This window comes from Haliaeetus albicilla, chromosome 2 (genome assembly GCF_947461875.1).
Source record: "Haliaeetus albicilla chromosome 2, bHalAlb1.1, whole genome shotgun sequence".
NCBI lineage: Eukaryota > Metazoa > Chordata > Aves > Accipitriformes > Accipitridae > Haliaeetus > Haliaeetus albicilla.
This window is the reverse complement of record NC_091484.1, coordinates 17282722-17307813: the sequence shown is the minus strand read 5'-3', so window position 1 is coordinate 17307813 and position 25092 is coordinate 17282722. Positions and strand designations below refer to the sequence as shown.

At 51.0% G+C, this 25092-nt stretch overlaps 3 protein-coding genes across 3 annotated transcripts in view; all 3 read left to right on the top strand.

The window, feature by feature from the left end:
* The first annotated feature begins 5247 nt into the window (after positions 1-5247).
* The window catches only part of GDF5 (growth differentiation factor 5), a 138907-nt gene continuing 119062 nt past the window's right edge, over positions 5248-25092 (top strand). Inside the window, exon 1 of the mRNA XM_069807819.1 lies at positions 5248-5408. Within this exon, the coding sequence (XP_069663920.1) occupies positions 5380-5408 (29 nt within the window). The 5' untranslated portion in view covers positions 5248-5379. The remainder of the gene's footprint in view (positions 5409-25092) is intronic.
* On the top strand, positions 7817-12168 carry LOC138684526 (centrosome-associated protein CEP250-like). The gene is made up of 6 exons (XM_069778565.1): positions 7817-8009; positions 8388-8444; positions 9163-9244; positions 9817-9982; positions 10710-10816; positions 11858-12168. The coding sequence occupies exons 1-6, from the start codon at positions 7817-7819 to the stop codon at positions 12087-12089; spliced, it is 837 nt and encodes a 278-aa protein (XP_069634666.1). The 3' UTR covers positions 12090-12168.
* Positions 12296-25016, top strand: LOC138684524 (centrosome-associated protein CEP250-like). Its single transcript, XM_069778564.1, has 14 exons — positions 12296-12300; positions 13160-13304; positions 13589-13735; positions 13929-14159; positions 15749-15942; positions 18184-18311; positions 18517-18686; positions 19198-19273; positions 19491-19690; positions 20440-22854; positions 23625-23780; positions 24178-24321; positions 24489-24539; positions 24993-25016. Exons 1-14 carry the CDS (start codon positions 12296-12298, stop codon positions 25014-25016), a joined length of 4086 nt encoding a protein of 1361 aa, XP_069634665.1.

Sequence of the window (25092 nt, the reverse complement as noted above, 5' to 3'; positions counted from 1 at the left end):
GCAGGACGCGCAGCTTGCGACACAGAATCGTTGCGTTTGTGTGTAGAACAGTTGTTGCGCACAGAACGGAACAAGAGTACAAGATAGCGTTTCTAGTCACTGCCTCGTCGCTTTGCATCCTCTTTTGTCTTAGAGCTGGGGAAAGAAGAAGAAAAAGTGTTTGATCCAAGTTCTTTGGATGCGGATCGCTGCGAGAGCTGTTACGGGGCAGAGTCGGAGGACGTGCGGTAACCTTTACACCTTTTTGTATCTTCTTAGCGCTTGAATTAATACAGTTGTGTTGCACGCGTGTTTTTTTTCCAAAGCGTCTATGAAGGTCTGTGCAATGAAATCCTCCTGGGCCCGTGTTCAGAGAATGATGAGGACCGTTGTGGTTTTGGTCTGCCTTTGGAAGCTGCGCTCACGATTGTTAAGACCGTGCAGAGTTCGGTTGTCTATAGTTTGTGCACGTGCCTGTTTAAGGGCAGCGCAAATTGCGCTACCTTTGCAGCAGCGCAAAGGCTGTATCTCGTCAAACGGAATCTTTTCTGGGGTTATTTGGTGTCCAGAGGGGAGCTGTGTAAATTAGTTCACCGTTACGTGAGCCGTCTTGGAATGAAACCTGGTTATGGCTTTGCCTTCTCACTTCTGCTGCAGGCTTTGCATCCTTACGGGAGCAAAGACCAGGCATTTATCGCTCACACAAACAACGGGTGTCATTTGGTGTTTCTCATTCCTCCTACCTGCAAAGAATTCTTCTGTAAGAATGGATCCGTGGCAGCCCATAGGTTGTGGACTCTCCCTCGCTGTTATTGTCTCTGTAGTGACTTGGTCTGTCCCATCTGTCAAGTTGCGTCCTTCCGCAGAGGTGTTTCCATCTTGAGGGATTCATGATTCCAGGCTTCAGCTTTTTCTTTGGCCCAGAAAAAAACCACAGAAGCAAAGAAAGAAAACTCAGTCTCCATCAGTCGAGGACACCGTTTCAGTGTGGAGGAGATCCAAATCCTCTGGCGGATGGCCTGTACAGTATTCCTTCCATAGGGGGTGTTTTGTGTGAGCTCGTTCTTAACTTCTGTCCCAAAGTAGCGTCTGCCGGGGAATTAACCGTTTTCATCCCCAAACTGAATACCGGAGGCTGAGATTCTTATTTCATCCTCAGCATTGCTGAGGACTTTCCTTTTTACGCTGGTAAACTCCTTTCAGAGTTTGGTTGTCTCGGTGCTGAAAGACGCAAGGTCTCACCCATTTCTGTGCAGACGGACAAGCTGTTTTCCAGTTGTGTCAAGCTCGTTTTGGAGACCAACAACGTGACATTTCCGTTTGTCACTGGGCTATAATCGGTCAGAGCTCAAGTCGTACCAGTTGCTGGGAATGCCTAACGTTTGTCAAGCAGCCACCTGGAGGCTCTCCGTACCTTCCATAGCTTCTCCGTACCACGAAACATGCTGTTGTAGAAGCCCCGCCAGGGCTGTAGCGTGTGGCAAAGTGGGTCGAAACTGCTGTGTGAAGGATTCAGAGGCCCATCTCTGAGGAGGTGTAAGTCTGTGACAGTTGTTGGTTAGTCATGCAGAGTGGTGAATATACGTGAACGGTCTTCCGAAACAAACAAAAAAGGAGGTTACTTAACCTCCTTTGAGGTATGTCGTCCAAACGTACTTTTCTCCTGCCCCGCCCCCCATCCTTCCAGGTATTCGCCTTTGTTGGGATCTTGCAGCAGAAGGAACAAAACAGCCTCGTGGTACGCTGCCTTCTCTGTGCATCAGGTGTGACAAAAGAAGCACAGGACCGATTAAGAACAAAAACTTGTTACCCAGCTTTGAATGTTAACATGGTGTGAATGTAAACCTCGAGTGCACTTCTGGATAGCTTTGGTTGCTCCTAAAATGACCTTTCTGTTCCCTTAAGAAGTGGGAAAGAGTCTAAATGTAACCAGCATTGTTACCTGGCATGCTGCTTTAGAGCTCACTTAACATATATGGGCATGCCACTGTGTTTTTCCTTTTAGTGGTTAATTCCTGCGTTTTTGTTTCTCTGTTGCGCTTGAAATGATTGCTTGTCCATATATTAGCCCTTTGGCTAGCTAGGGAGTCATTTTATACGGCCTAGAAAGCACACTGGCAAAGCTGTTGCGCTTCCCCTTTTTGGTACGAGTTTTAAGTGCTGCTCTGTCTGAATCGGTGTGTCTTTTCATTGTAAGGATCGGAATATCTCTCTCCTCTCCTGCTCTGCTCGTTTTTGCAGTGCACGCTGTTGAGAGTCAGTGTTGCCGTATCCTTCCCCCCCGCCCCTCCCCGCCCCGCCCCCCAGCCGTTTTAACTAGAGGGTTAACTAATTTCTGTTACTTGCTGTGCCCATAAATCTCCTTTGGGAGGAGCTGTTGATCTAGGCTGGGAGCTGAGAAGATTTCCTGAAAGCTGAAAGGAGAGCCATGCCAGGTCACTCTTCTGTGGTAAAGGAGGTCACCAGGTGGAAGAGGTTGAGAATCTTTGTCTTAAACGATTTTAACGTATCAGTGTTGGAGATAATGTGTTGGGGGATTATTAGTTGCTCTGTGCAGATAATGTAGTTGCGGAGGACGTGGTGACTTGTTGGAGCGACTTCTGCCTGTTGAAGTGGGATGGGGTGATGATGATCTTGCTTAATCTCATTAGTACAACAGGCTAGAGAATTTCTCCTGGGAATTCATGCACCAAGCCTGCTAATCTCAGAATACTCAGTAGGAGTTTTTCCGAGGGTTCGTAAGCCATTGGATTTTTTTAAAGGTAATCATAGAATAGTTTGGGGTGGAAGAGACCTTTAAAGGTCGTGTAGTCCACCCGGCCCGCCCCCTTCCCCGCAGTGAGTGGCGGGGGGGACATCTTCAAGTAGATCAGGTTGCTCAGAGCCCCGTCCAACGTAACCTTGAAAGTTTCCGGGGATGGGGCATCTACCACCTCTCTGGGCAACCTGTTCCAGGGTTTCACCACCACCATCATCGTAAAAAGTTTCTTCCTTGTATCTGGTCTGAATCTACCCTCTTGTAGTTTTACACCGTGTCCTGTCACAACAGGCTCTGCTAAAACGTTTGTCCCCATCTTTCTTATAAGCCCCCTTTAAGTACTGGAAGGCCGTGATAAGGTCTCCCCAGAGCCTTCTCTTCTCGAGGCTGAACAACCCCAACTCTCTCGGCCTTTCCTCACAGCAGAGGCGTTCCATCCCTCTGATCGTTTTTGTGGCCCTCCTCTGGACCCACTCCCGCAGGTCCGTGTCTGTCTTGTAGTGAGGACCCTGGAGCTGGACGCAGTACTGCAGGTGGGCTCTCACCAGAGCGGAGTAGAGGGGCAGAATCACCTCCCTCGACCTGCTGGCCATGCTTCGTTTGATACAGCCTGGGCGTACGGTTGGCTTTCTGGGCTGTGAGTGCACATTGCTGGCTTTTCATCCACCAGTACCCCCAAGCCCTTCTCCGCAGGGCTGGTCCCAAGCCCTTCTCCGCAGGGCTGGTCTCAATCCCTTCATCCTGCAGCCTGTACTGATAGCGGGGGTTGCCCCGCCCCAGGTGCAGGACCTTGCACTTGGCCTTGTTGAACCTCATGAGGTTCACATGGGCCGACTTCTCAAGTGTGTCCAGGTCCCTCTGGATGGCATCCCATCCCTCAGGCGTGTCAGCTGCACCGCTCAGCTTGGCGTCATCTGCAACCTTGCTGAGGGTGCACTCGATCCCACTGTCGATGTCATTGATGAAGATATTAAGCAGTATTGGTCGCAGTACGGACCCCTGAGGGACACCGCTTGTCACCGATCTCCATCTGGACATTGAGCCGTTGACCACTACCCTCTGGATGAGACCATCCAACCAATTCCTCATCCATCAAACAGTTCACCCATCAAATCCGTATCTCTCCCAATTTAGAGAGAAGGACGTTGTGGGGGACCGTGTCAAAGGCCTTACAGAAGTCCAGATAGACGACGTTTGTAGCTCTTCCCTCGTCCACTGGTGTAGTCGTTCCATCATAGAAGGCCGCTAGGTTGGCCAGGCAGGACTTGCCCTTGGTGAAGCCCTGCTGGCTGCCTCGAACCACCTCCCTGTCCACCACGTGCCTTAGCATAGCTTCTAGGAGGATCTGTTCCATGACCTTCCCAGGCACAGAGGTGAGGCTGACCAGTCGGTAGTTCTCAGGGTCCTCCTTTCTACCTTTTTTAAAAATGGGTGTCATGCTTCCCTTTTTCCAGTCACCAGGGACTTCACCCGACTGCCGTGACTTTCCAAATATCATGGAGAGCGGCTTGGCGACTCCATCAGCCAGTTCCCTCAGGACTCTGGGATGCATCTCGTCAGGTCCCACGGACGTATGTATGTTCAGGTTCCTCAGGTGGTCACGAACCTGATCTTTGCTGGAGGAGGGCCTTTGCTGCCCTAGTCTCCGTCTTGCGGTCCACCCACTGGAGAGGTGTGGGAAGAGAGGCTGCCAGTGAAGACTGAGGCAAAAAAGTTGTTGAGTACCTCGGCCTTCTCCTTGTCCCTTGTAACCAGTTTGCCAGTCTTGCTCATCGGGGGGGGGGGATGCGCTTTCTTTGACCTTCCTTTTCGGGCTGACATACCTGTAGAAGCCCTTCTTGTTATTCTTTGCGTCCTTTGCCAGGTTCAGTTCCAGCCGCGCCTTGGCCTTCCTGGTCAGATAGCTTATTAGGGATACTAATGTCATTTTAGGGATAATGTCAATAGGGGAAGGTAATGTCATTTTACAGAAACCCAGTTGATTTGCTCTAAGAGGAGGACTGGTATGGGCAACGGTTAGAAGAATGGCAGGGTGCAGGAGAATGCTGCAGGGTGATCTTTGTTTATATAAAGATGGGCAACCGGTGTCCTTCTGCAGCCCTGGCACTCTCCTGCCTTTATGTATTACTTCCGTTTTTCTCACTCTTGCATATACATATGGCTTTCTCCTACCGGTGCTGTCTCCTGAAGCATGCTTGGGTGGACTACATTTTGGTGGAAGATGACGTGGACTTGGGGTTGAGGTCGAGAGGAACAGCTTGTGCCGTTACTTGCCAGCAGAGACCAAAACAGTCCGGCCTGGGGACTGATGCATCACTCATTCTTTGGGCTAGCTGGGGCTTTAACTGATAGCCTGTAGGAAAAATAGACTCCATCCTGATGGTGCTTTTTTTACGACCCTTTGTAAGCACTGTCAGGCCCCCCACAAGTGAGTGGGCAGGGCTACACTGATACGGTTCACTGAACTCATGTTTTAGTAGCCTTTCCTGTTCCTCGCTAATGAGACGACGTTTGCTGTGTTTGTTTCCTGCTAGGTGGTAAGGACTAACCCGTTTTCGGTTACGCGACATGAGAAGATAGCCAACGGGCTACTGGGAGACCAGGGTCTGCCTGGTGTATTTGCGCTATATGAACTTTTGCCCATGGTGGTGAAGCTGACAGAGGAACACAGGTAAGAGACATTTCAATCTATATCATCGCCCTCCATTGATTTTTGCCGTTTTGCATAGCTTAAGACTCCAACCTCGCTTAGACGCGACAGTGCAAATGCCTGAAAGCCATCCAAGCCCCTTTCCAGTCGGTGGAGGGGAAGAGGCACTCCCAGATGCCCTCCTTCTCCGTGTGAACATCTGAAAGGGACTGGGGTTTTTCTGGTACTACCTGAAGCGTTTTAATCCAACTAGCCATTTGAGGACGATTCTTTGAGCAGAGCACCTTCATTTTCCTGCCAAACTGCTGGAGCAGGTCCACAGTGCAGGCAGACACAACCGTCACGGGGGAAGGGGGTTCAATCCGTTGTCTGTAGCAACAGAACTCCAGGCGCTGAGGCTTCCTGGTGAAAACACCCTTAAGGTATAACTTGATGGCTTCAGCGGTACGCTCGGCTCACTTGCCAGAGCGGAGCACCGTGTACTTTACTCGCATAAATCTTACAGGCATTTTGCCCTGAACACCTGCGAAGATTCACCTCCTCAGGGAGACCAGGGCGTACCAGACCCTTAAAAGCACGTGGAAGAGGAGCCTGGCGACTGCTGCTACTGCCAGTACCGCTGTCAAGGGATGCGATAGGGTTCAGGAGCTGGGATGTACATTCTTACGCTGATAAAACAAGCGTCCACGCTGTGCTTGGGTCTCCGACTCGGTCCAATACTGGGATCGTGATTAGCGCAGCATAGCAATAGGAGACTAACGGTTGCCCGAAGGCTGTAAGCTCTGGCGCTGCCTCAGATCCCTGGAGGCGAGGCAAGAGGAGTAACGGTACCTCCACTCGCCAAAGCAGCGGGTTCGCTAGATGTTTGACTACACCAAGGGGTGGAGCGTGACTGTTCACTCAACTCCTGCTCAGATTTTGGCTAGCCCAGCCCACGCTAAGGCCTGATGTATGCTGGGAGCAGCGCCTTTGGGTTGAAGGGGGAGCACCAGGTAGGCAGCACAGGTGGCCAGAAAGAGCTAAAGGGCCATGATGCAGCCATTAGCACCTGCAGCTGGCTGTCTCCTGCAGCCACCATCTTTGCCTGGCAGTATTGTCAGAATCTGCTGACTTTTGGAGATGGTATAGACCAGGCTTCCAAGCTGGAAGGTATAAAACAGCAGCTTAGCCAAAAAGCCTTTGAAGGAGATTCAACAGCAGCTGGACTGCTGGGGCTTTTGTGCTTCACAGTGTGATACAGGGGACGCCCGCGCGGTGACGGAGGAGGAAGGATGAGCACTCTCACTAGGGAAAAACAAAGTCTTTTTTTGGTGGTTTTTTATTTTTGTTCTTCCCCCCGCCCCCCCCCCCCCCCCGCCATAAGCCCACGACTTTAAGTGTTACGGGTTGTAAGTTTTGAAACATCATGGCTTGAGTAGTGCCTCGGTGAATTCACGTAAGAGAGTAGCCCGGGCAAAGGGGACCGAGCCCTGGTTGTCGTGTGTGTTTGTTGTATTTCTTCACGGGCTCATGAAATAAAGCTTAATTCACAGAGTTCGTTGTCCTGTAAATCTGAACTTTTCTCTGCCATGCCGGTTTTTCTCCCACTGCTTGCAGTCTGTCCCGTTCCTGCTGCACAACAGGGAGCGAAAGCTTCAGTCATTCCACCTATGTATGCTTGGGTTTCGTACTAGATGGGAACTCCGGCTCCAGGGGCTGAAGTTGGAGCTTTTCGTAGCGAGTTCCAGCTCTTCAGCTGGCTTCCCTGGGCGATGGACCTTTTCCACGGTCCCTGCGGTCCCACCCTTCTTGCCCCAGTGGCCCCAGCCCCCGCCATCCGACCCTCTGGGCTTTCCTCGCGCTCCTTCTCTCCCAGCCTGCACCGGGGGCGCTTTTTGCCCCCAGCGTTCTGCGGGGCCCTTAACGGTCTCTGAGCGGAACGCGCTGGAGCGAACGGCTGCCGGGGCGGCCTCTCCCCCGCGGCAGCACCGCAGCCCAACGCCGCACCCTCAGCGAGGAGCGAGAAGGGAGAAGCGAGAAGGGAAGCGCTGCCACAGAGCGGCCCCGAGCGAGCCCGGCTCTCCCGCCCGGCGCCCGGTCGCGCCCGGCCGGCAGGGTGAGCCGCTGCGCCCGCTGCGGCAGGCGCCTGAGCGCGGTCCGCCGGGGCAGGCCGCGGAGCAGCCCCCGCCGCGGGGCCCGTCAGGCGGCGGAGCCCGGCTGGAGAGCGGGGGCATGGCGGCGCGGAGCCAGGCCTCCGTGCGGCGCCGGCTGCAGAGCTCGGAGGAGGCGCAGCACCGGCAAGCGGTGCTGGTGCGGAAGCTGCAGGCGAAGGTGAGGAGCGGGGGCGCCGGCCCGGCGGGGAGCTGCCCGGGGACGGGCCGCGGTGGCGGGGCCGGGGTGCCCGGGCCGCCCGCGCAGCGCTGAGAGGGGCCTCGGCGGCGGCGGCGGCGATGTCGGGGGGCGAAGGCGCGGCCCCAGCGGGGCCCTCCCCGGGGCGTTCCCCGGCGCTGCCGCGGGCGGGACGGCGCCGAGCCCGCAGCTCGGGGGAGGCCCCGGGAGCCGCCCTCCTCCGCCCGGCCCGGCCCGGCCCGGCCCGGCCCGCTGGGCGCCTGGCCCTGCCGCTGTCACCCTGCCGAGCCTCTCGTGAGGGCTTGTCCGTGCTGAAATAAAGATGCCCGGCTCGCAGGCGCCTTTGTTGGGCCACGTTAGCAGGGGGCCGTCCCAGAGGCAGGAGCCGAGCCGGCGGGGGTGGTTTGGGGCGGCCCCGGGCCGAGGCAGGCAGCTCTTAGGATGAGCAGGTGGCAGTACGCGTAAAAGAAGCCCCGTCTCAGTTTCTTCCGTACGAGATAAAGTGAAGCTTCCCTGTATCGTAACGACTTCTTGTTGGCGGCATCGGCACATCGGCAGCGCTGTGAAACGTACTGTGCTTGGGCTGTAAAGACTTGGAGAAAAGCTAATGCAGGAGGAGCCGAGCCTGTTACAAGCTGCATTCGCTCATCTTCATTCTATGTCTCCGTCCAGGTACTGCAGTACCGGACTCGGTGTCGAGAGTTGGAGCAGCAGCTGGCAGCAGGAGGGGTGAGTGTGCAGGTTGCCAACTAAAGACCGTGTAGGTGGCGTTTGTTAAGGCGGGCCAAAGCAAGCTCCCCAAAGCAATGGCAGAGGGAAGCAAGATTTTGCTGCCTGAGGGTTTAAAGAAGCGCTGTAAGTTTGCCTGCGAGTGTTTTGTCCAGTTGCCATTCTTAGAGGAGCCAGTGGTCCCAGAAATGCGGGTGCAGGAAACCCTGTGAAGGGGGATTTTAGTTTTGAGAAAGGGTGCTTTATTGCTGGCGTAACATTTTGTCCTAGGGCTCAGGAGAGGGCTACACTGCCTGTTAGGTTATATGGCCGCCTCTGAAAAAGAACGGGTTGAAACGTGGCATTTTGGAAGGCAAGAATGCTGGCGTTCAACATACGGCTATGTGCTTTTCTTTCTGCTTCACGGCTAAAGTAAACCTAGGAAGAACAAAGGGTAGGAGAGTAGGAGAGCATTCCCAGGCTTCAAGTCGAAGTGAGCGCTCACGGTTGTGAGCTAAGGAGACCTAGCTGCGAGAGTGCCACAGTGGGGGACTGAGGAGAGCTACTCGCATTGAGCACCACCCTTCCCCTCCCTTGCTCTCCATAGTCACGACACTGTTACGCCTGGAAGAAGCCACGAGCTCCTGAGCTACCCAAGCGAATGGAGCGGAAAGCGGTGGATGCTCACAGCAGTGAAGGGAAGACAAGAATTTGACTAAACTTTTCCTTTCTTCTGAAGGGACCCCTTCCAGGCAGGTGGGAAGCCACGAAGACCAGAGCCTGGAGAAAGCACTGGTTCAGGTGGAAGAGGAGCAGCAAAGGTACAAGGAAGAAGCGTTCCCTCATACCTGGTATCCTGGATGCTCGTGGAAGTGAGGGAAAACCTGTCAGTGCTCCCTGGTCTCCCCAAGGGGAGCAGTTGGGCAAGCTGCTTTGAAAGGAGAGAGGTCCACAGTCTGTTTTCTGTGGTGCAGTAATAGTGTTGTGTGCTGAATGGCTCTGTTTTGAGCGGGGGGTTATTCCGGGTGACTTCCAAAGGTCCCTTTCCAGCCTAAATTATTCTGTGGTTCAGTAGGTGAGCGGGTCAGGAGAGTGCTAGAGAAAGGTGATGCGTCCAGTGATCAGACAGCACGAAGGGGAGGCAAGACGTGAACTGTGGGCATCATCAAAGTAGAAGGGGAAACCGAAATTGTAGGTGGAAGTAGAAGGCTTAAAGCAAGGAGAAGCAAATGAGTATGCCATCACAGAGAGATCTTAGTTAATCCTAGAAAGCACTTTTACTGCCTCTCGGTTTGACAACAAAGTCAGTGTTGAGGGAGTTGGGAAATCACGGAGGCGCTGCTTGTGGATAGCAGTTGTTCAGTGACCTCATTGCTGTTTCTCCCTTTCCAAGGTGTGAGAATCTGGCAGAAGTGAACACTCTCCTGCAGGAACACCTCGAGGAAGCGAATGAGGTTAATTCAGCCCTTAAAGAAGATGTTGGAAAACTGACGGTGGATTGGATGAGGGCCCGGGAGGAGCTGGAATTGAAGGAGAGCGAGTGGCGCGGTGAACGTGAGGTAAGGATGGGCGACGGGAATGTCAGACGCGATGCCGGGGTGGAATGAGAATGGGTTTTATTTCTGGCCTGGAGAGCTTGCTGTGTGAAAGTCGTGGCACCGTTGAGGCTGTCTTGGTGTTTATGAGCAGAAGACAGGGGTGTGAGATGGAGGAGTGTCAGCAAATTGTGGTGATGGGAGATGCCCGCGTGCTGTGACCGTACTGCTCGTTCTCAAAGGCAAATGCTTGCTGTTGCTGGGCAGTGACCCATGAACGCTCGTCTGTTTTTTAATAGTTCCTAAATCTCTGTCTGCAGCAGTGGAGACCGAAGAGAGGTCAGTGTGTTTTCGGATTCAGGGTAGCCAACAGAAGAACAGCACAGGCCTCCCTTACCAATAGGCTGTTGCAAGCAAATCTGACACTGGTCTCGGAGGGGCTTGTTTTTGTCTTCCTCCACCGAGCCTGTTAGACACCTCTGCAAGGCGAGATGATGAATCGCGATCAGTTTGCTTTGTTGATACCCGCGCCTGCAGGGGAAGTGTGGATGTTCCCTTCTTTGCAGTCAGGTGGCAGGTCTACTGAGGATGCCTCTGTGGTGGCTCTTCAGTCCTTGATGCCCCCCCCCCAATTGGAATAGTTCTTAAAGGAGACCCGGTGATGACGGTTGTGTACCCTCCCCTCTCTGAAAGGCTTGTACAGTGACAGCGAAGGCTGAATTGGCATTTCTTTTTGTCTTTGCCTGTTTAGCTTTATGACAGCTACCTAAGGGGTGAACGCAGCCGTCTACTCAGCCTGTGGCGTCAGGTGGTAACCTTCCGCTGTCATTTCCTGGAAATGAAGACTGCCACTGACCGGTGAGTAGAAGTGAAGGCTAGATCTCGTTGCAGAAAAAACACAGCTTCCCTTCACAGCTGCTTTTTGAGCCTTGATGTTACGCTAGCTGCGGCTAAAGATACCATTTCTCCTTTGGTAGTCTGAAGCGATGGCCTTAAGCATGCCTTAGGCTATATTCAGAATCATTTTGTTTGATGCTGGTTTTCAGGTAAAACTGAGGGGCCCAGGCTATAAGCAATGCAGGGGCCCTGAACAGGTGAACTTGGCTATGGTGATGTTTGGGCATATTAACACAGACACAGGCATATGTGGACGAGTTGGGAGAGACTCACCAAAGCTACGCATGCAGCATGTGGAGCGGTCCCCTTTTATAGAGTTTGCCTTAAATCTCACTGGCTTTCCTTTCCCACTGCTCCTGATGGAAAGATCATTCGTGAATATGTATATATTTATTTTTTCCTTCTCATTTCCAGCTTACGTTTATCGTGGTCAGTTTGCATCCGCTTATTCCTGTACCAACACTGTTGAGAGAAAGAATAGCTTCTCTACCCTGCTATTACATTTCTCCAGTTGATGTTGCTTAGTTTGATCCCTCCCTTTTATGATTGTTTTCTTGTTCTTGGGCTCTCTGAGGTTCCTTTCTCACAGGTGCCTTCTGTGCAGAGAAGAATAGCGTAGCCTAACAGTAAATTCTTCTGGTGTCAGCATGCAATTTCAAACTCTGGGTTACCGTCAGCCATTTACCTTATTTGGTGATAAGCTTTCCTTAATGCGTAGAGTACGCCTGACCCGCTAGTTAATTCTCGAAGCCTTCTGGCTGTTCCATACATTTCCTCTTATCTCTGGGGAGAAAACAGATTCATTCCTCAACCGTCAAATAGACCCATTGCCCAAGGGTCAAGATGTGTCCTGATCCCAAAGTGTCAGAGGAATGATTCGTCCCCAGCGAAGATGTCGTCTTTCCTGCCGGCTTTTACTGTTGCGCAATTACGTGCTTCGGAAGCGAGTCAGCTGATAAAGGTGGTGGTGTGAACATTACCTCTTTCTTGATTCTTTTTCAGAGATTTGTCAGAGCTGAAGGCAGAGCAAATGAGGCTTTCTGGATCTATACTTGTAAACTGCTCCCGCCTAAACTGTGGCGTACGGCCCTGGGAACCCGTTACGCTGGGTAGACCTGTCCTCAAGGATCAGGCACAGCAGCAAGCGGAAGAGGAAATAAGCCGGAAGACTTGGGAGGTGATGCACTTACAAGTCGAAGGGGACCCGGAGAAGAAGGAGCTTCAGGACAGGTGAATGTGTTTTAAACTTTGCTGTTAGCAGCGTTATCTTCTGTGGGTGCTCGTTGGATTCATAGGATGGGCTGTGTTCACGTTTAAAACGCACCCATTCTGCACAGCCTTGTTCCTGTCCCTAGTCAAACTATTGCCTTCAACAGAACGGACAGAAAAAACCATCTGACAGACAGAAGCTCTTGTGAGTAAGGCAGGACTGGAAAAGAGATGGCGTATTACAATGTTTTTGCTGTTAACTGATTCTTGGTGAGAAATGGAGACCAGCGTAAAGAGAGCTGTGTCTCTTGTACAGCCCTTTTGCTACCCAGGGCTGTGCTAAAGGAGTTGGGAGGAATTTGCACAGGACCATCATATGCAATGTAGCCCCTCCGTACTGCCGTTTCCACGCTAGACTGAGCGCAGAAGGCCTTTGGGGCAAGGAGTGCCATTTTGCAACATCACACATACTAACCTGAATCATCCTGTGATCCTGTGATTATTAGTTTGGGAAATTCGTACACATCTCCCCAGATAGATTGCCAGCTCTTTCATCAGTTCACTGCTGAAGGCAAAAGTAATTGTGGGACTATTAAGGTGGACTTTTTAAAAGTCTGTCTTACCCAAAGAAGAACTTTGGAAAGTCTTGTGTCCAACGTACGAAAGAGGAGAGGGAGAACTAACAGGCGGGAAGCTGTTAGCTACCTGAAAGGCGGTTGTAGCGAGGTGGGTGTCGGTCTCTTTTCCCGAGTAACAAGTGATAGGACGAGAGGAAACGGCCTCAAGTTGTGCCAGGGGAGGCTTAGATTGGATATTAGGAAAAATTTCTTCACCGAAAGGGTTGTCAAGCATTGGGACAGGCTGCCCGGGGAAGTGGTTGAGCCACCATCCCTGGAGGTATTGCGAAGACGTGTAGAGTGTGGTGCTTAGGGACGCGGTTTAGTGGTGGACTTGGCAGCGTTAGGTTTACGGTTGGACTCGATGATCTCAAAGGTCTTTTCCAACCTAAATGATTCTATGATTCTATACTCGTGGTTTTGGAAATGAGAATGTTTTTTACGTTAAAAAACTTGTTTGTCTTTCCCCTTCTGATAGACTGAAGGACTTAGCTGCACTTGAAGGAGAACACTCATTATTGCAGAGCGAGTTGGTAGTCGCAAGAGAGATGCTGGAGGAATCGCACCTTCAGAGGGATCTGCTGAAGCAAGAGAAACACGAGCTTACCGTGGCACTGGAAAAGGTATGGTCACCTTATTCCGAGGCAGCACTTGTGGGAGAGGCAGTTGTGATAGCAAGACCACCACAGATGCTGTTTCTGGCAGTAGAAGACAGGGACAATGTTGTTGTCCTTCTTGGAAAATGGCGATCGGACCACAGAGGCTCTGCGGTGTCGTTAGCGCCCACGTGCTTGTTGGGAACGCTGAACTGGGAGTGTGTCAGAGACACAACAGGGGATCTGGAGTTGCTGCTTGAGGTCAGGGATTTTCCTGTCTTTGTTGTCATGTTGTTCTTTTGTCTCTTCAGGCAGAGCAGTCAGTAGCAGAGTTGACAGGGGCTCAGAATAAGCTGACTGCTGAAATAGCCGATCTACACGTTGCAGCAGCGAACGTGAGCAGTATCAATGAAGCTCTTGCGTTGGATAAGGTGCAGCTGAACAAACTTGTGTTGCAGGTGAGCAGAGTTGTCAAAGATCTTGCCAGGTGTTTGTCTCCAGCTGCTGCTGCTGCTGCTTCTCAGGCTTCTTGCCTTCGGACAGTATGACTGTCTGAATATGGAAACGTTGCTCTTTTCTCTGTCCAAGCCAAAGCTCCTACAGAGTAAATCTTACTGTTATTTTATTTCCTCTGTGCTTCTGCGATTGTAGCTGGAGCAAGAGCATGACGTTCTGTCAGGCAAAGTGGACGAGATGGAGAGAGCAAAGATCTCTGGCCAGGAGAAGCTGAACTTGTGTGAAAGAACAAATGAGGCGCTGAGCGCAGAGAAAGCCCACCTGGAGCAGCTGCTGAAGAAAGCAGAGGAGCAACAGGAGGGGCTGCAGGCAGAGCTGAGGATGCTGGCAGAGGAGAAGGCAGAAACCCAAGAGAAACTCATTGAGGTGAGACCAAAAACCTGGTGCTTTCTGGGTGGGCTTTTGGCTGCTTGGCTCAGTGAAGCTGTATCTGTTGGATTCTGCAGTGTTTTTTGTCAAGGAGACACTTGGTAGCGCTGGGGGTCAGGCGGCGTTGTTTACTTCCTTCTGGAAGTGTGTTGATGGCTTGCAGAGCTGTTGTGCAATTCTCTGGGTCGTCCTCTGCTTCTACAGATTCCTTTAATCCACCTGTCTGTGTTGGCCTCTTTTTTGGCTTTTGATAAGCTGCAGAGAGGTGATTTGCCTTGCCCACGAATCTGCGTGAGGCTACTACTCTCACATGCGTCGAAAGAAGCAAACAGGGTAGCTCTTCACCCATTTTCTGAGGCCAAAAACCCCCGGGGCTGCATGTTTCTATTTATGCTTTTTGTTGTGAAGTCTGCAACTTTCCAGGCTCGGCTTGTTGGGGCCTAGAGGGCGGGACAAAGCGGCGAGTCAGTGTCTGCTGTCTTGTACTGCTAAGAACGGGAATGACACCCTGAAATTGTTGAAACTGTATTTTACGACCTACATGCTGCTTTGAATTGCTAGATCCTCGTTAGGCTTTGAGGGAGAAGCTGAGAAAGAGGTGGTCACAGAAGACTGTTTACTCTGGACTAACTGGTTTTGGTAGAGTGGAAAAAGAGCTTGGGAGAATTGCATCGCTGGAGGAGACTAGGGAGTTTGCCATCATTTCAGTGTCGGTTTCATAATGTACAATCTTAGGTCTTATGGGGTAACTTTGAGAGGAGAATTGTTTGTTTCTGAAGGTCTGTTCCCTGTTAGACAGTCTTAGTTTTGGAGTACGTGGTCTGTTTGGCAAATACCCATCAGAGGTGTATTGGCATCACTGCAGAAGCAAGCTGAAAAATCACGGTTAGTCTTCAGGCTTGAATGCCAGCAAGGTCTATTGGGCAACTTGTTTGTGTAAGACAAGTAAACAGTATTGTTGACACGAACTACTGTCCAAGTAGAGTCTACCATCTCTTTGGCCACACCAGCCGGACTTCCGTAAATCACTAAATGACACTGCTCACCACAAGGGCTGTTTCCCTGCCAAGGATCACCTCATTGCATCCAACTGCCGTACACACTGAAGTAGGTGTGTGGTGGTGTTCTGCGACGAGGTGACGCTTTGATGTTGGTTTTTCTTCTTCTAGAAGGAGAAACCATGTGTATTTCCACTTTGTTCGGCGAGCAAAGTTGCTCTTGCTCAACGGTTCCTGAAAATTCCCAGCACTGGAATAGATTCTGATAGAATTTTAGTTTGCAAGGTGGCAGTTGTGGAAGATGTGGTATTTTTGCGTGAAAAGATGTGGTCTGGGTGTGTACGTTTGTCCTGAAGGGGCCGTCTGGTCCCAGGCAACCCAGCAGGGCCTTACACATCGCTTTCAGGTTAACAGCCCTAGTGCCTTTTGGCAGCCCAGGGTGTTAGGGCGGCACGAAGCAGATGCTCTTAAACTTTCAGGCCAGAGTACCGGAGCTCTTTCTCCTCTAGCTGATTCAGAAGTGGCGCTGGCTGGCTCTGCACAGAACTCCAGAGAAAGGACTCTAACTGTATTTTGTCCCGCTTTCAGGTTCACCGCCAGCAAGAGTCAGCTAGCAGTGGTCTGGAGCAGTTGCGGCAGGAGTCCTCTCGCCAAGGACAAGCACTGGCCAACGTATCCAAAGAGAAGGAATTGCTGGCGCACGAGAAGGCTGCCTTAGAGGTGCGACTGGCAGCCACGGAGCGGGACAGACGAGGCCTTGCAGAGCAGCTGGCAGAGGCCAGGTAAAGGCAGGGGGGAGACCCTAGGCAGGAGATTATTTAATGTCTGTAATTATAGAGGTGATAATCATGACACGAGGGTTCATTGCATCCTGTATGCTTTTCAGCTATTTTCACCTTCCATGGACAGAAAATGGAGGAATCTCGAGAAAAAAAAAAAACCAAACCAAAAACCCAAACCAGTACAGCATGGTTTGAATGTTATTTTTCTGACAGCTAAAGCTAACAAAGCTCTCCTGAGCCTGGGGCTCATGTTTATGCCCCCTTGCACGTTCCTGTGTGAAGTCCAAAGCAAGCCAGCGTAATTCCTCAGTATCTGGTACCTTGGCTCTGCATTGAGTAGTAATTAAACCATGCAGATGTTTACTGAAACCCAAAGCTTCTCTCTGGTTTCGGTTTCTCGTTCTGCGCGTTTGAACTTGGATCGTTCCTTATCAAGTAGTTTGACAGGGGATCTTCAGAATTCAAGTCTATTACGTACGGACATTGCGAGTAGGACACTGCCATTTAGGGTGAAGCTAGAGGCTCGTGCTGAAAATCTTGAGGGCCTACTGTTTCTAGTCTAACTCTTGTTACCTGTGGTGCAGGACCTAGAGTTGGTTACACCAGCAGCAGGGAAGCCTCTTTTGAATGCTCGCCAGTCTGCGGGAATTGTTGCCCATCATTGATGTGTGGGTCCGGTACTCCCTACCACGTGCTGTTTTGAGATAGACATCATGGAGGAGTTTATGCAGGGCAGGAACAAGATTTTGTCCTTCTGCTGGATCAGGTTTCTAAGATCACGTGTGACAAGTTCTGCTTTTAAAAAAAAAAACCAACCCCAAACTACCCAACGTATGGAGATGTTTGTCCTCCTCTCAGGTCTTTTTTAGAAGACTCCTGACCTTGCAGAGCTGTACAAATGCGAGATTGTTTGTCACGCTTCTTGACTTTGACGCCTTACCACTCCAGAGTATGTTGTTAGCAAGGCTGATAAACACCATTTAGACTCAGTCTGTTTCTTGAGAGCTGCTGCTGCTTCTGAGCTCCAGCTCCTCTTAGTTGATCCAGCTGAATTATGTTCTGTCAATTATTGGGCTGCAGCAACTATTCTTGCCAGATGTTGTTCTCAAGAGCCTGTTGTTGTCGTCACAGTTTTGGACTCTTATCTTCTCTGTTCTGTTTTAGAGACTGACTTTGATTTATCCTTAAAATGGAGCATATTTACTTTGGACTGCCAGACATTGGCGTAGTCAGAAATATGTGCTTGTTCTCCTTCTTGAAGATACATCCTCCATCGTCCATCAAAGCAGTGAAATCCTACTGTTGTGGGTCTTAGTGTTGTACCACTCGGGTGCCCCTTTACCCTGAAGGATGTTATCCTGGTTGCACGCCTGTTCTAGTGAGGCAGTGCTGTGTATGGTAGGAACCTGGCACACAGGACGCCGTGTTAGATCAGGGAGGCAACTTCAGCTCCTGGTTGCAGAGTCCTGTGTGTCATACGCAGCAGTTGGTTGAAGTCTATGGATGTAACAATTTGCCTCCGCAGTACTACAACTTCCATTTTAAAGAGCGGCAAGCCATTTGGGCTACTGCCTGCTTAGTTAGCAACGCTTAGAGAAAAGTAGCAAGTTTTTCTCGTGAACTTCCAAGAGTTTAAACTGAAGGCTACCTGTCTCTCCTTTCAGGTAGTCCTTGTTCAGGTAAAATCTAGTTCAGATTTCTTACAAATGCTGCTTACAAGCATGAGCTTTTACTGTATCATCTGATGTATTGCTTTAGTCCCTTTGAAATATAGGGAGTCTGGAAGATCACCTCCCTGTACGTACACTACGAACAGCATCAAAAAGTCACGAGTCAGCCAGGGAGATGCTCTTACTCTGCGCCCCTGCAGAGCAACCTGGAAGTGACGATGAGCAAAGGGCTGTGAGCAGAGGCTGGGCTTTTGCTTGCTGGCACAGACTTTGTGAGCACAGCTACCCGTGCGTCATAGATCAGACAATAGCAATTTAAGATTTGGCGATGGAGATCAAACTCGGCTGGGCTTTCTGTGTTACGCTAGGTCATAAGTAAAGCCTGGGCATTCCCTCGGAGGGGCCTGCATTGCTCTTTTAAATGGCAGAAATATGCCTTCTGTATACCAGTTTCCATGCAACCCATTTTCCGAACTGAGGGGTAGGGACCTTGAACCAGCTCCTACTGGACTAACTCCCTGTGGGCGTCAGGAGCAAGAAACTCATTTCTCTCTGTATTGGCCTCTTGTAGGGCCGGGAGGGAGACCCTGGAATCCAGCCTGCTTGAGGCTCAGCAGCGCTTATGTCAGCTGGAGATCGCCAGGAGTCAGCTTGAAATCCAACTTCAGACAGTCAGGCAGGCCAAGGAGGTGATACAAGGTGAGAGCCTCATGTGCTTTGTTTCTGGTGACCCCCCTGCCTAGGGAGGATGGTATAAAAATAGCTCTCCGTCTGCAGTGCTTCTAAGGAGTGAAGGAGCTGGGGACAGATCCCTCCTACACTGAAATTCAAATGGCTTACGGTTAGTGAAGTCAGAACCGCTGTTTGTGTAGGCCCTGAATCTTGCCATTTGTCACGTTTGCAGGGGAAGCGAAGTGCCTTCAATGTGAGCTGGAAGCAGAGAGATCTCTCATGAAGCAGGAACGGGAAAACATGGCGCAACAGCTCTTGCGGGCAGAAGAGCAGTATAACGATACCCTCAAACTTCGGGAAACGGATCACGAAGTGGAAATAAACAAGCTCCTGCAAGAGCTGGTAGGAAACAATATGCTTCTGAAGTCTTGAGGCAAGCTTTGTGGGCTGGCTTTAGAAGAATAATAGCCTGAGCGTGTGAAATGGCAGCAAGCGTCTGTCATAGGCCACGCGTTGCTAGGCCAGGCAGCAGAGCCAAGAGCTCGCACTTGAAAGCACGTGAAGACCTACAGGACTATGCCGGGACAGTAAATGCAAGCCACGGATTCCGTGTGGGCCTAAGACGAGTTGAGCAGAAGGTTGGGTGGTCCCCACCCAAGGCATGGCAGTAAAGGGGTAGGATCTTACCAGACTCCTGTCTACCATGAAATAGACTCCTAACTTTCCTGCCAACTGCAGTCGTGGGAACTTTGTTCCTTTCTTTCTGTCCTTTCACGGTTGACAGAGGTGTTATCTTTGGGCTCAAAGCATACAGAACAGATGGAACAGCCCCTCGTTCCTGGGCTTGAACTTGAGTTCGTGGCCCGTCTTGTGACTAGGGCATCGGGGTGCTGGCCTCTTTCTCACCCTGCAGTCCATCTGCATCTTCTCCTTGATGAGAATGGAGTTGAGCTTTGAAAATAGAGACTCTGAGACTAGAGGGAAATCCCGTAGGCGAGAGGTGCTAGGAAACAGGCAGCCGCCAGAGAGGGGAAGGTAACATCTCCTCTTCTTCCGCCAGCTTGACCCTCCTTTTAAGTTCCTTGATATAGGACATGATTTATGGAGGGCACAAAGCCACTACTGTGCGCTGTCGAGGTGGGGGTTTGTGGGAGGGATGAAGCTTCCCATTTTTTTGAGAAGCTTGGCTGGGACTCCCTCCTGAAGTCTTTTTCTCCCCTCATCAGGCAAGCGAGCGGGAAGGGCACCATTCAGAGCTACAGGAGATGCTGGAGCAGTGGGAAAAGGAGAAGGCAGAGACAGAAAGGGAGCACGAGAAGAAGCTGTTTGATATGAAGCAGAAAGTTGCTGCCATGCAAGCTCAACAAGAGGAGGAACGGACGAGAGTGGAAAGTGCCAAGCAAGAGGTAAAGACCGTGAAAGGAGAATTTGTGTGGTTTTTTTTACTCTTCTGGGCTCCTTATTGGCAGTGCTTCTCTGGACACTGTCCGTCTGGGTGGAAGCGTCTCTTCGATACCCCTTTGTAAAGAGGAGCGATGCCTTGGCAGCCATGAGACCTTTGTGCCGTGAGGGACAGGGCCTGGAATGCGAGAGGCTACCACAGTGTAGGTTTGAGAAAGGCAGGAAGCGCGTTGCAGCCTGAAGAGAACATGAACACCGTAACTGTGTCTGTGATCTGACCGCTACTCCTTCAAGAGGGCACAGTGGGGTTCTAGAGGATGGTACCATGAAAACTCTACACGGTAGAGGTCCAAAAAAAACCCCAACGCCCAACCCCAACAACGGGAACTCCCATGTTGGGGTTGTTCTGTCTTCCCTTCCTCCCTCCCTATCAGAGAGAACATCATCGTGCCACTGCCTAAATCATGGTTAGTCTGGACTTTAAATCCTGGCTGCAGTTCTGGCAGCTCCTCCCCAAAAGAACACGCTTGAGCTGGAAGAGGTTCGGAGAAGGGCAAAAAGGAAGACGGGACTGGCCGAGTAAGCTGGGAAAGACGCAACCGAAAGGGTGGCGCAGGAAAGGTCTTACAACATCCCGAGAGGCAGGGAGGGAGGGGGCAGCCCCTGACTGCCACTGAAGCAGGAGTTCAAATCTAGTACGAAAAGCAAACATACATGGGTGGAATTATTGAACCTCTTTGTCACTGTTTTGCAGCAGGAACGGGACGGACTGCGAGCCGTTAAAGAAGAACTGGTACGGGAGATGAAACTTCTTCAGGAATCGGTCACAGCCTCCGAAACCCGAGCAAATGCAGCAACAGATAGGAATCGCTGCCTTGAACAAGAACTTCAGACTACATTGTCTATCTTAAAAATCAAAAACGAGGAAGTGGAAACGCAGCGGGAGAAAATCCAGATGCTCCAAAAAGAGGCAGCACAGAGAAAAGCTTTGCAGGAGAGTCTCACTCGTATGACTGCCATCCTGTCGGAGAGGGAGGGAGAAATGAAGTTGTACCAGGAACAGGTGAGAAGGCTGGAGAACCAGAAAGAAATGCACGAAACTACTCTCAGTGAGGTTATCAAGGACATAACAGAGAAAAAACAGGAGGTTGAATCCCAGCAAGAACAGATACGGGAGCTGGAGAAGCAGCGAGAAATGCTGAGGACTGCTGTCAGCAAGATGAGCGAAGAGCTGGAGGAGAGAGACCGGGAGATCCAATTCCAGGAGGGGAGAATAATGATTCTAGAACGAGACGGTGCATCACAAGTGAGAAATCTGCAGGTGGATCTTGATCATATGAAAGGAAACTTGAAGGAGAAGAATTTGGAGCTTCTGTCTCTGACCCAGCAGATCCAAGCGCTGGAAATGGAGAGAGAACAGGCGAAATCTCTGCACGCGAGCCTTGGACACCTGAGGGCAGTTCTTAAGGACAGAGAGAGCGAGTGTGATTCTCAAAGGGATCAGTTAAGACTCTTGCAGCAGTACAAGGAACAGCAAGAGGGCTACCTGCAAGAGCTTCGTGGTACACTGGAAAAGATGACCCTTTCTTCATCTGAAAAGGATCAAGAGCTTGAGTCGCAACAACAGCAAATCCGGGAAGCTGAGGAAGTCATGGAAATGCAGTTAAGGACTGTCCGTGACCAACTGGAGCAGACCTTAGGAACCTTAAAAGAAAAGGACAGACTCCTAGACATCCAAAAGCAACAGGCAAGGAGCTATGCGGAAAAAACAGAAGAACAGATGAATGTCTTGCACAGAGACTTAGAGTACACTACAGCAATACTGAAAGAAAAGGATTTAATGATTGAATCTCAGAAGGAACTGATTGAGACCTTCCAAAAAGAAGAGCAAGACTCTGGACAGCAGAAGGAAATTCTGCAGCAGCTTCAAGTGGCACTGAAGGAAAAAGAACAAGAAATGTTATCCCTTAGAAAGCAATGTGAGGCGTGGAAGGAAAAGGAGGAAAAGCGTGAAGCTGAGCAAACAAACCTCCAAGCAACAAAGCTGACTCTGAAAGAAAGAGAGGAAAAGATAGAGGTTCTGGAGGAAGCTCTCTCTAAGCTTCAACAGCAAAAGGAGGAGGCAGCGAGGCAGACCAAAGCCGTACAGCAAAAACTAGAATACGCTGAATCTTCTCTAGAAGCGAGAGATCAAGAGATAGTGTCTTTGCAAGAGCACGTCCAGGAGCTTCGAGAGCAGAAGGAGTTAGAAGGCAAGCAGGCCAAGAGTCTAGAGCAGGATCTAGACAAAATGAGCCAAATCTTGAAGGAGAACCATTTGGAGTTCCTCAGGCAGACAGAGCAAATGAACATGTTCCGGCTTTGTGAAGAAAGCACGAAAGTAGCACTAACATCATGCCAGCAGCAAGTGGATCTGCTTGAGCAAGCGGTGAGGAAGAGAGATGAAGACAACGAAACTCTCATGCAAAAACTCCAGCGCCAAGAAGAAGAACTGAAGACCTTGCAGAATCTCCAGCCTAGGCTAACCAAGAAGAATGAAGAGGTTAGGCATGGCAGAGAGCAAGAGAAGCTCCTGGAAGAAGCCTTGCATGAGAAGGAGCAAGAGACCAAGGCTGAAGGTGAACTGAAAGAGTTAGAAGAGGAAGTAAGAGCTCTTCGGGAAGATCTCCAGCATGTTCAGCCGACTCTGACAAAGAAGGATGAGGAGATCGAGAACCACAGAGACAGAGTCGGGTACTTAGAGCAGACTCTGACAGAGAGAGAACAAGAGCTTAGGAGGCAGAGTGAGCTCTTGAAACAATTCACATCAGCTTTGCGATGGAAGGATGGCGGGGAGACCCTGCAGAAACAAATCCAGAAACTCCAGAAATGGGAGGAAGAGGAAGCAGAGAAGCGGCGAGTTCTCCAGGAGAGAGACCGTTCCTTGCAAAGACAGAAGGAGCTAACGCAACAACTGGAGGATGAGCGGAAAGCCAACGGGGAAGAATTGGAGCGCACGATTGCTATTTTGAAGCAGACCGAGAGCAGAGAAGTCAAATGGAAAGAGAAGGCACAAGCACTGACTCTTGCCCTTACCAAGAGTGAAATGGCCAATGGGACTCTGAGGGAGGAAATAGCCATCCTGCAGAGCATGGTTTCGGAGAGGGACACGGACCGGTTTCATCATCAGGTAGGCAGTGTGACTGATCATCAGTCAACTAAAAAGTCTATAAAGGATTCTAATGATGATGCCCATAAAGATACGGGAATATATAGTCCCATAAATACATGACCTGCTTGGCCAGAGAAACTGCGGCTGTAGCCAGCAGGCTTGCCTGTCTGCGTAGCTCAAGGCATTCACCTGCTGAAGTGTTTTCTGTCAGCCCCCGAACTACTGAAAGAACTACGGAGCTTGCTGTTAGAGTTACCCCAAGCCCAGACGTTGGGGATGGGTAACTGGTTCTCTCCTGTGTAGGCAAGCTTAGCCAACGTGTCGTGGTTGGGGTTTGGCACGGAAAGGAAGGGGCACAGCTGACCAAACTAAGGGACTGACCTTAGCAGAATTTTGTAACGATGGTTGCACAGCAGCTACGCTGACGGTGCTTAGAGGATGCTTTCAGAGATGTCGATTTCGGAGGTACAGCTTTTCCAGTGTATTAAAAATAACGGCATTCGTACCGTTGCCTGATCAGGTGAAGGGCTTCATTGCGCATTCAGGATGTACTTGTGCTGCGGTCCAAAAGGCCGGAAGGCAAATCTGTGTGGATTTCCCCACGGCGATCGGGAGGAGGGCCCCTAGGAAGAAAGAGAGTGTGTTGTTTTGGCCCGTCAACCAGGAGGAGCAGAAGGGACTTGGCACTGTCCATTCCCGAGTCCGGTCACTCTCCCCGACTTGTCGATTCTGTCCCTCCTAACCTTTATGGGGCACCAGCTCACATAAACTCCTCTCTGTATACCCAGCAGGCTATTGCAGAAGGGGAGCAGCTATCGTGGCTCTCGGAGAAGAGACTCCTGTCACAGCAGCTGGAATGTCTGCAGCGAGCAGTTGCAAGGCTGGAACTGGAGAAGGCGGAGCTGAAGCAACTCAATGCTGAGCTCAGGAGGACTCTCGAGCAGGTAAAACAGGCTTTCACTGCCTCTGCAAAGCCTCACGGTCCTCTGGATCACAGCACATTTCCACAGACAGCACTTTGGAGTCCTCTGCTTGTTTCCTTCCCTCTCCCACTTCCCCCTGTGGACGCACGCTTTTGTATTTTCTCTCTCTTCTGGCACCCCGTTGCCTTCACAAATGCGCATTCGCTCCGGTCCCACCCTTCCTGCCCCAGTGTCCCCATACACGCACGTTTGACGCTCTTGTGTCAGGAACTGTTTCCTCTTGCTCTTTCTCTTCCATAGCCTACTTCGAGTGCTTTTTGCCCGCAGCATTCTCTGGGGCAGTTAACAGCCTCTGAGCAGAGCAGAAATCTCCTTGCCATGATGTCCAGAGCTCCTTTTGCTCCTTGTTTGGTGGCAGGTTTCTGTGACCCTTTCTCCTATCACCAACGTGCAGGTGGAACGTGAACGGAGGAGACTGAAGAGATATCACAGTGGTCGGTCGCTGCCAGATGCGTGCGGATTTTTGCTGTCTGACCAGCACAAGATGGCTGCTTCTAGACAGGTGAGAACAGAATCTTCCTTGGTGGGAGGAGGGTCTGGCCATACAGAGGAACAGTGGCAAATCCCAGTGGCAGCATCCCCCCAGTATAGACCTAAGAGAAGTGGAACGTAGACCATGGCCCTGGCCAAACTGGAGACCAAAAGGAAATCCTTGCATTTTCTTCGCAGGAGGAGTCTCACGCTCACTGCAGTCGTCGATTAGCTGAGTTGCAGAACCAGGTGAGGAGTAGGAAAGCTCTCGTCAAAAGCTGCCATGGCTGTACTGAGGGGCACAGCTTTGCACGATGCTACAGCCCGAGTTTTGTTTGGCTGTCGGGAAGTGAGTACACCAGGCAGTGGAAATACCCAGTCAGTCAGACACATCTGTTGGCCATGGCCAAACAACATCATGCACCTAGGTCTAGTCTCTGGCTTGCCTAGAGGTCAGGCGTGGTGGGAGAGGGATTGGAGGAAATTCAGAGAACTGGCACTCGCCTGAATATAGAGAAGATTCTAAGGATGTTCCCCTTGAGTCTTACTCATCTTGTTGACGGCTTCCATTTTCCCTTGACTCCGTTAACGGTAGAGCTTGCACTCTATCAGAGCTCCAGGGATCTGAGGCAGCGCCAGAGCTTACAGCCTTCGGGCAACCGTTAGTCTCCTATTGCTATGCTGCGCTAATCACGATCCCAGTATCGGACCGAGTCGGAGACCTAAGCGCAGCGTGGACGCTTGTTTTATCAGCGTAAGAATGTACATCCCAGCTCCTGAACCCTATCCCATCCCTTGACAG

Coding starts and splice junctions, on each gene's coding strand:
- LOC138684524 (XM_069778564.1), top strand. Junction 19,274..19,490: donor TGAGACTAGAGGGAAATCCC/GTAGGCGAGAGG, acceptor TCCCTCCTGAAG/TCTTTTTCTCCCCTCATCAG. Junction 22,855..23,624: donor CGGACCGGTTTCATCATCAG/GTAGGCAGTGTG, acceptor CTGTATACCCAG/CAGGCTATTGCAGAAGGGGA.
- LOC138684526 (XM_069778565.1), top strand. CDS start 7,817: ATGTCGGGGGGCGAAGGCGCGGCCCCAGCGGGGCCCTCCCCGGGGCGT. Junction 8,010..8,387: donor GTCACCCTGCCGAGCCTCTC/GTGAGGGCTTGT, acceptor GTCTCCGTCCAG/GTACTGCAGTACCGGACTCG. Junction 9,245..9,816: donor GTGGAAGAGGAGCAGCAAAG/GTACAAGGAAGA, acceptor TCCCTTTCCAAG/GTGTGAGAATCTGGCAGAAG.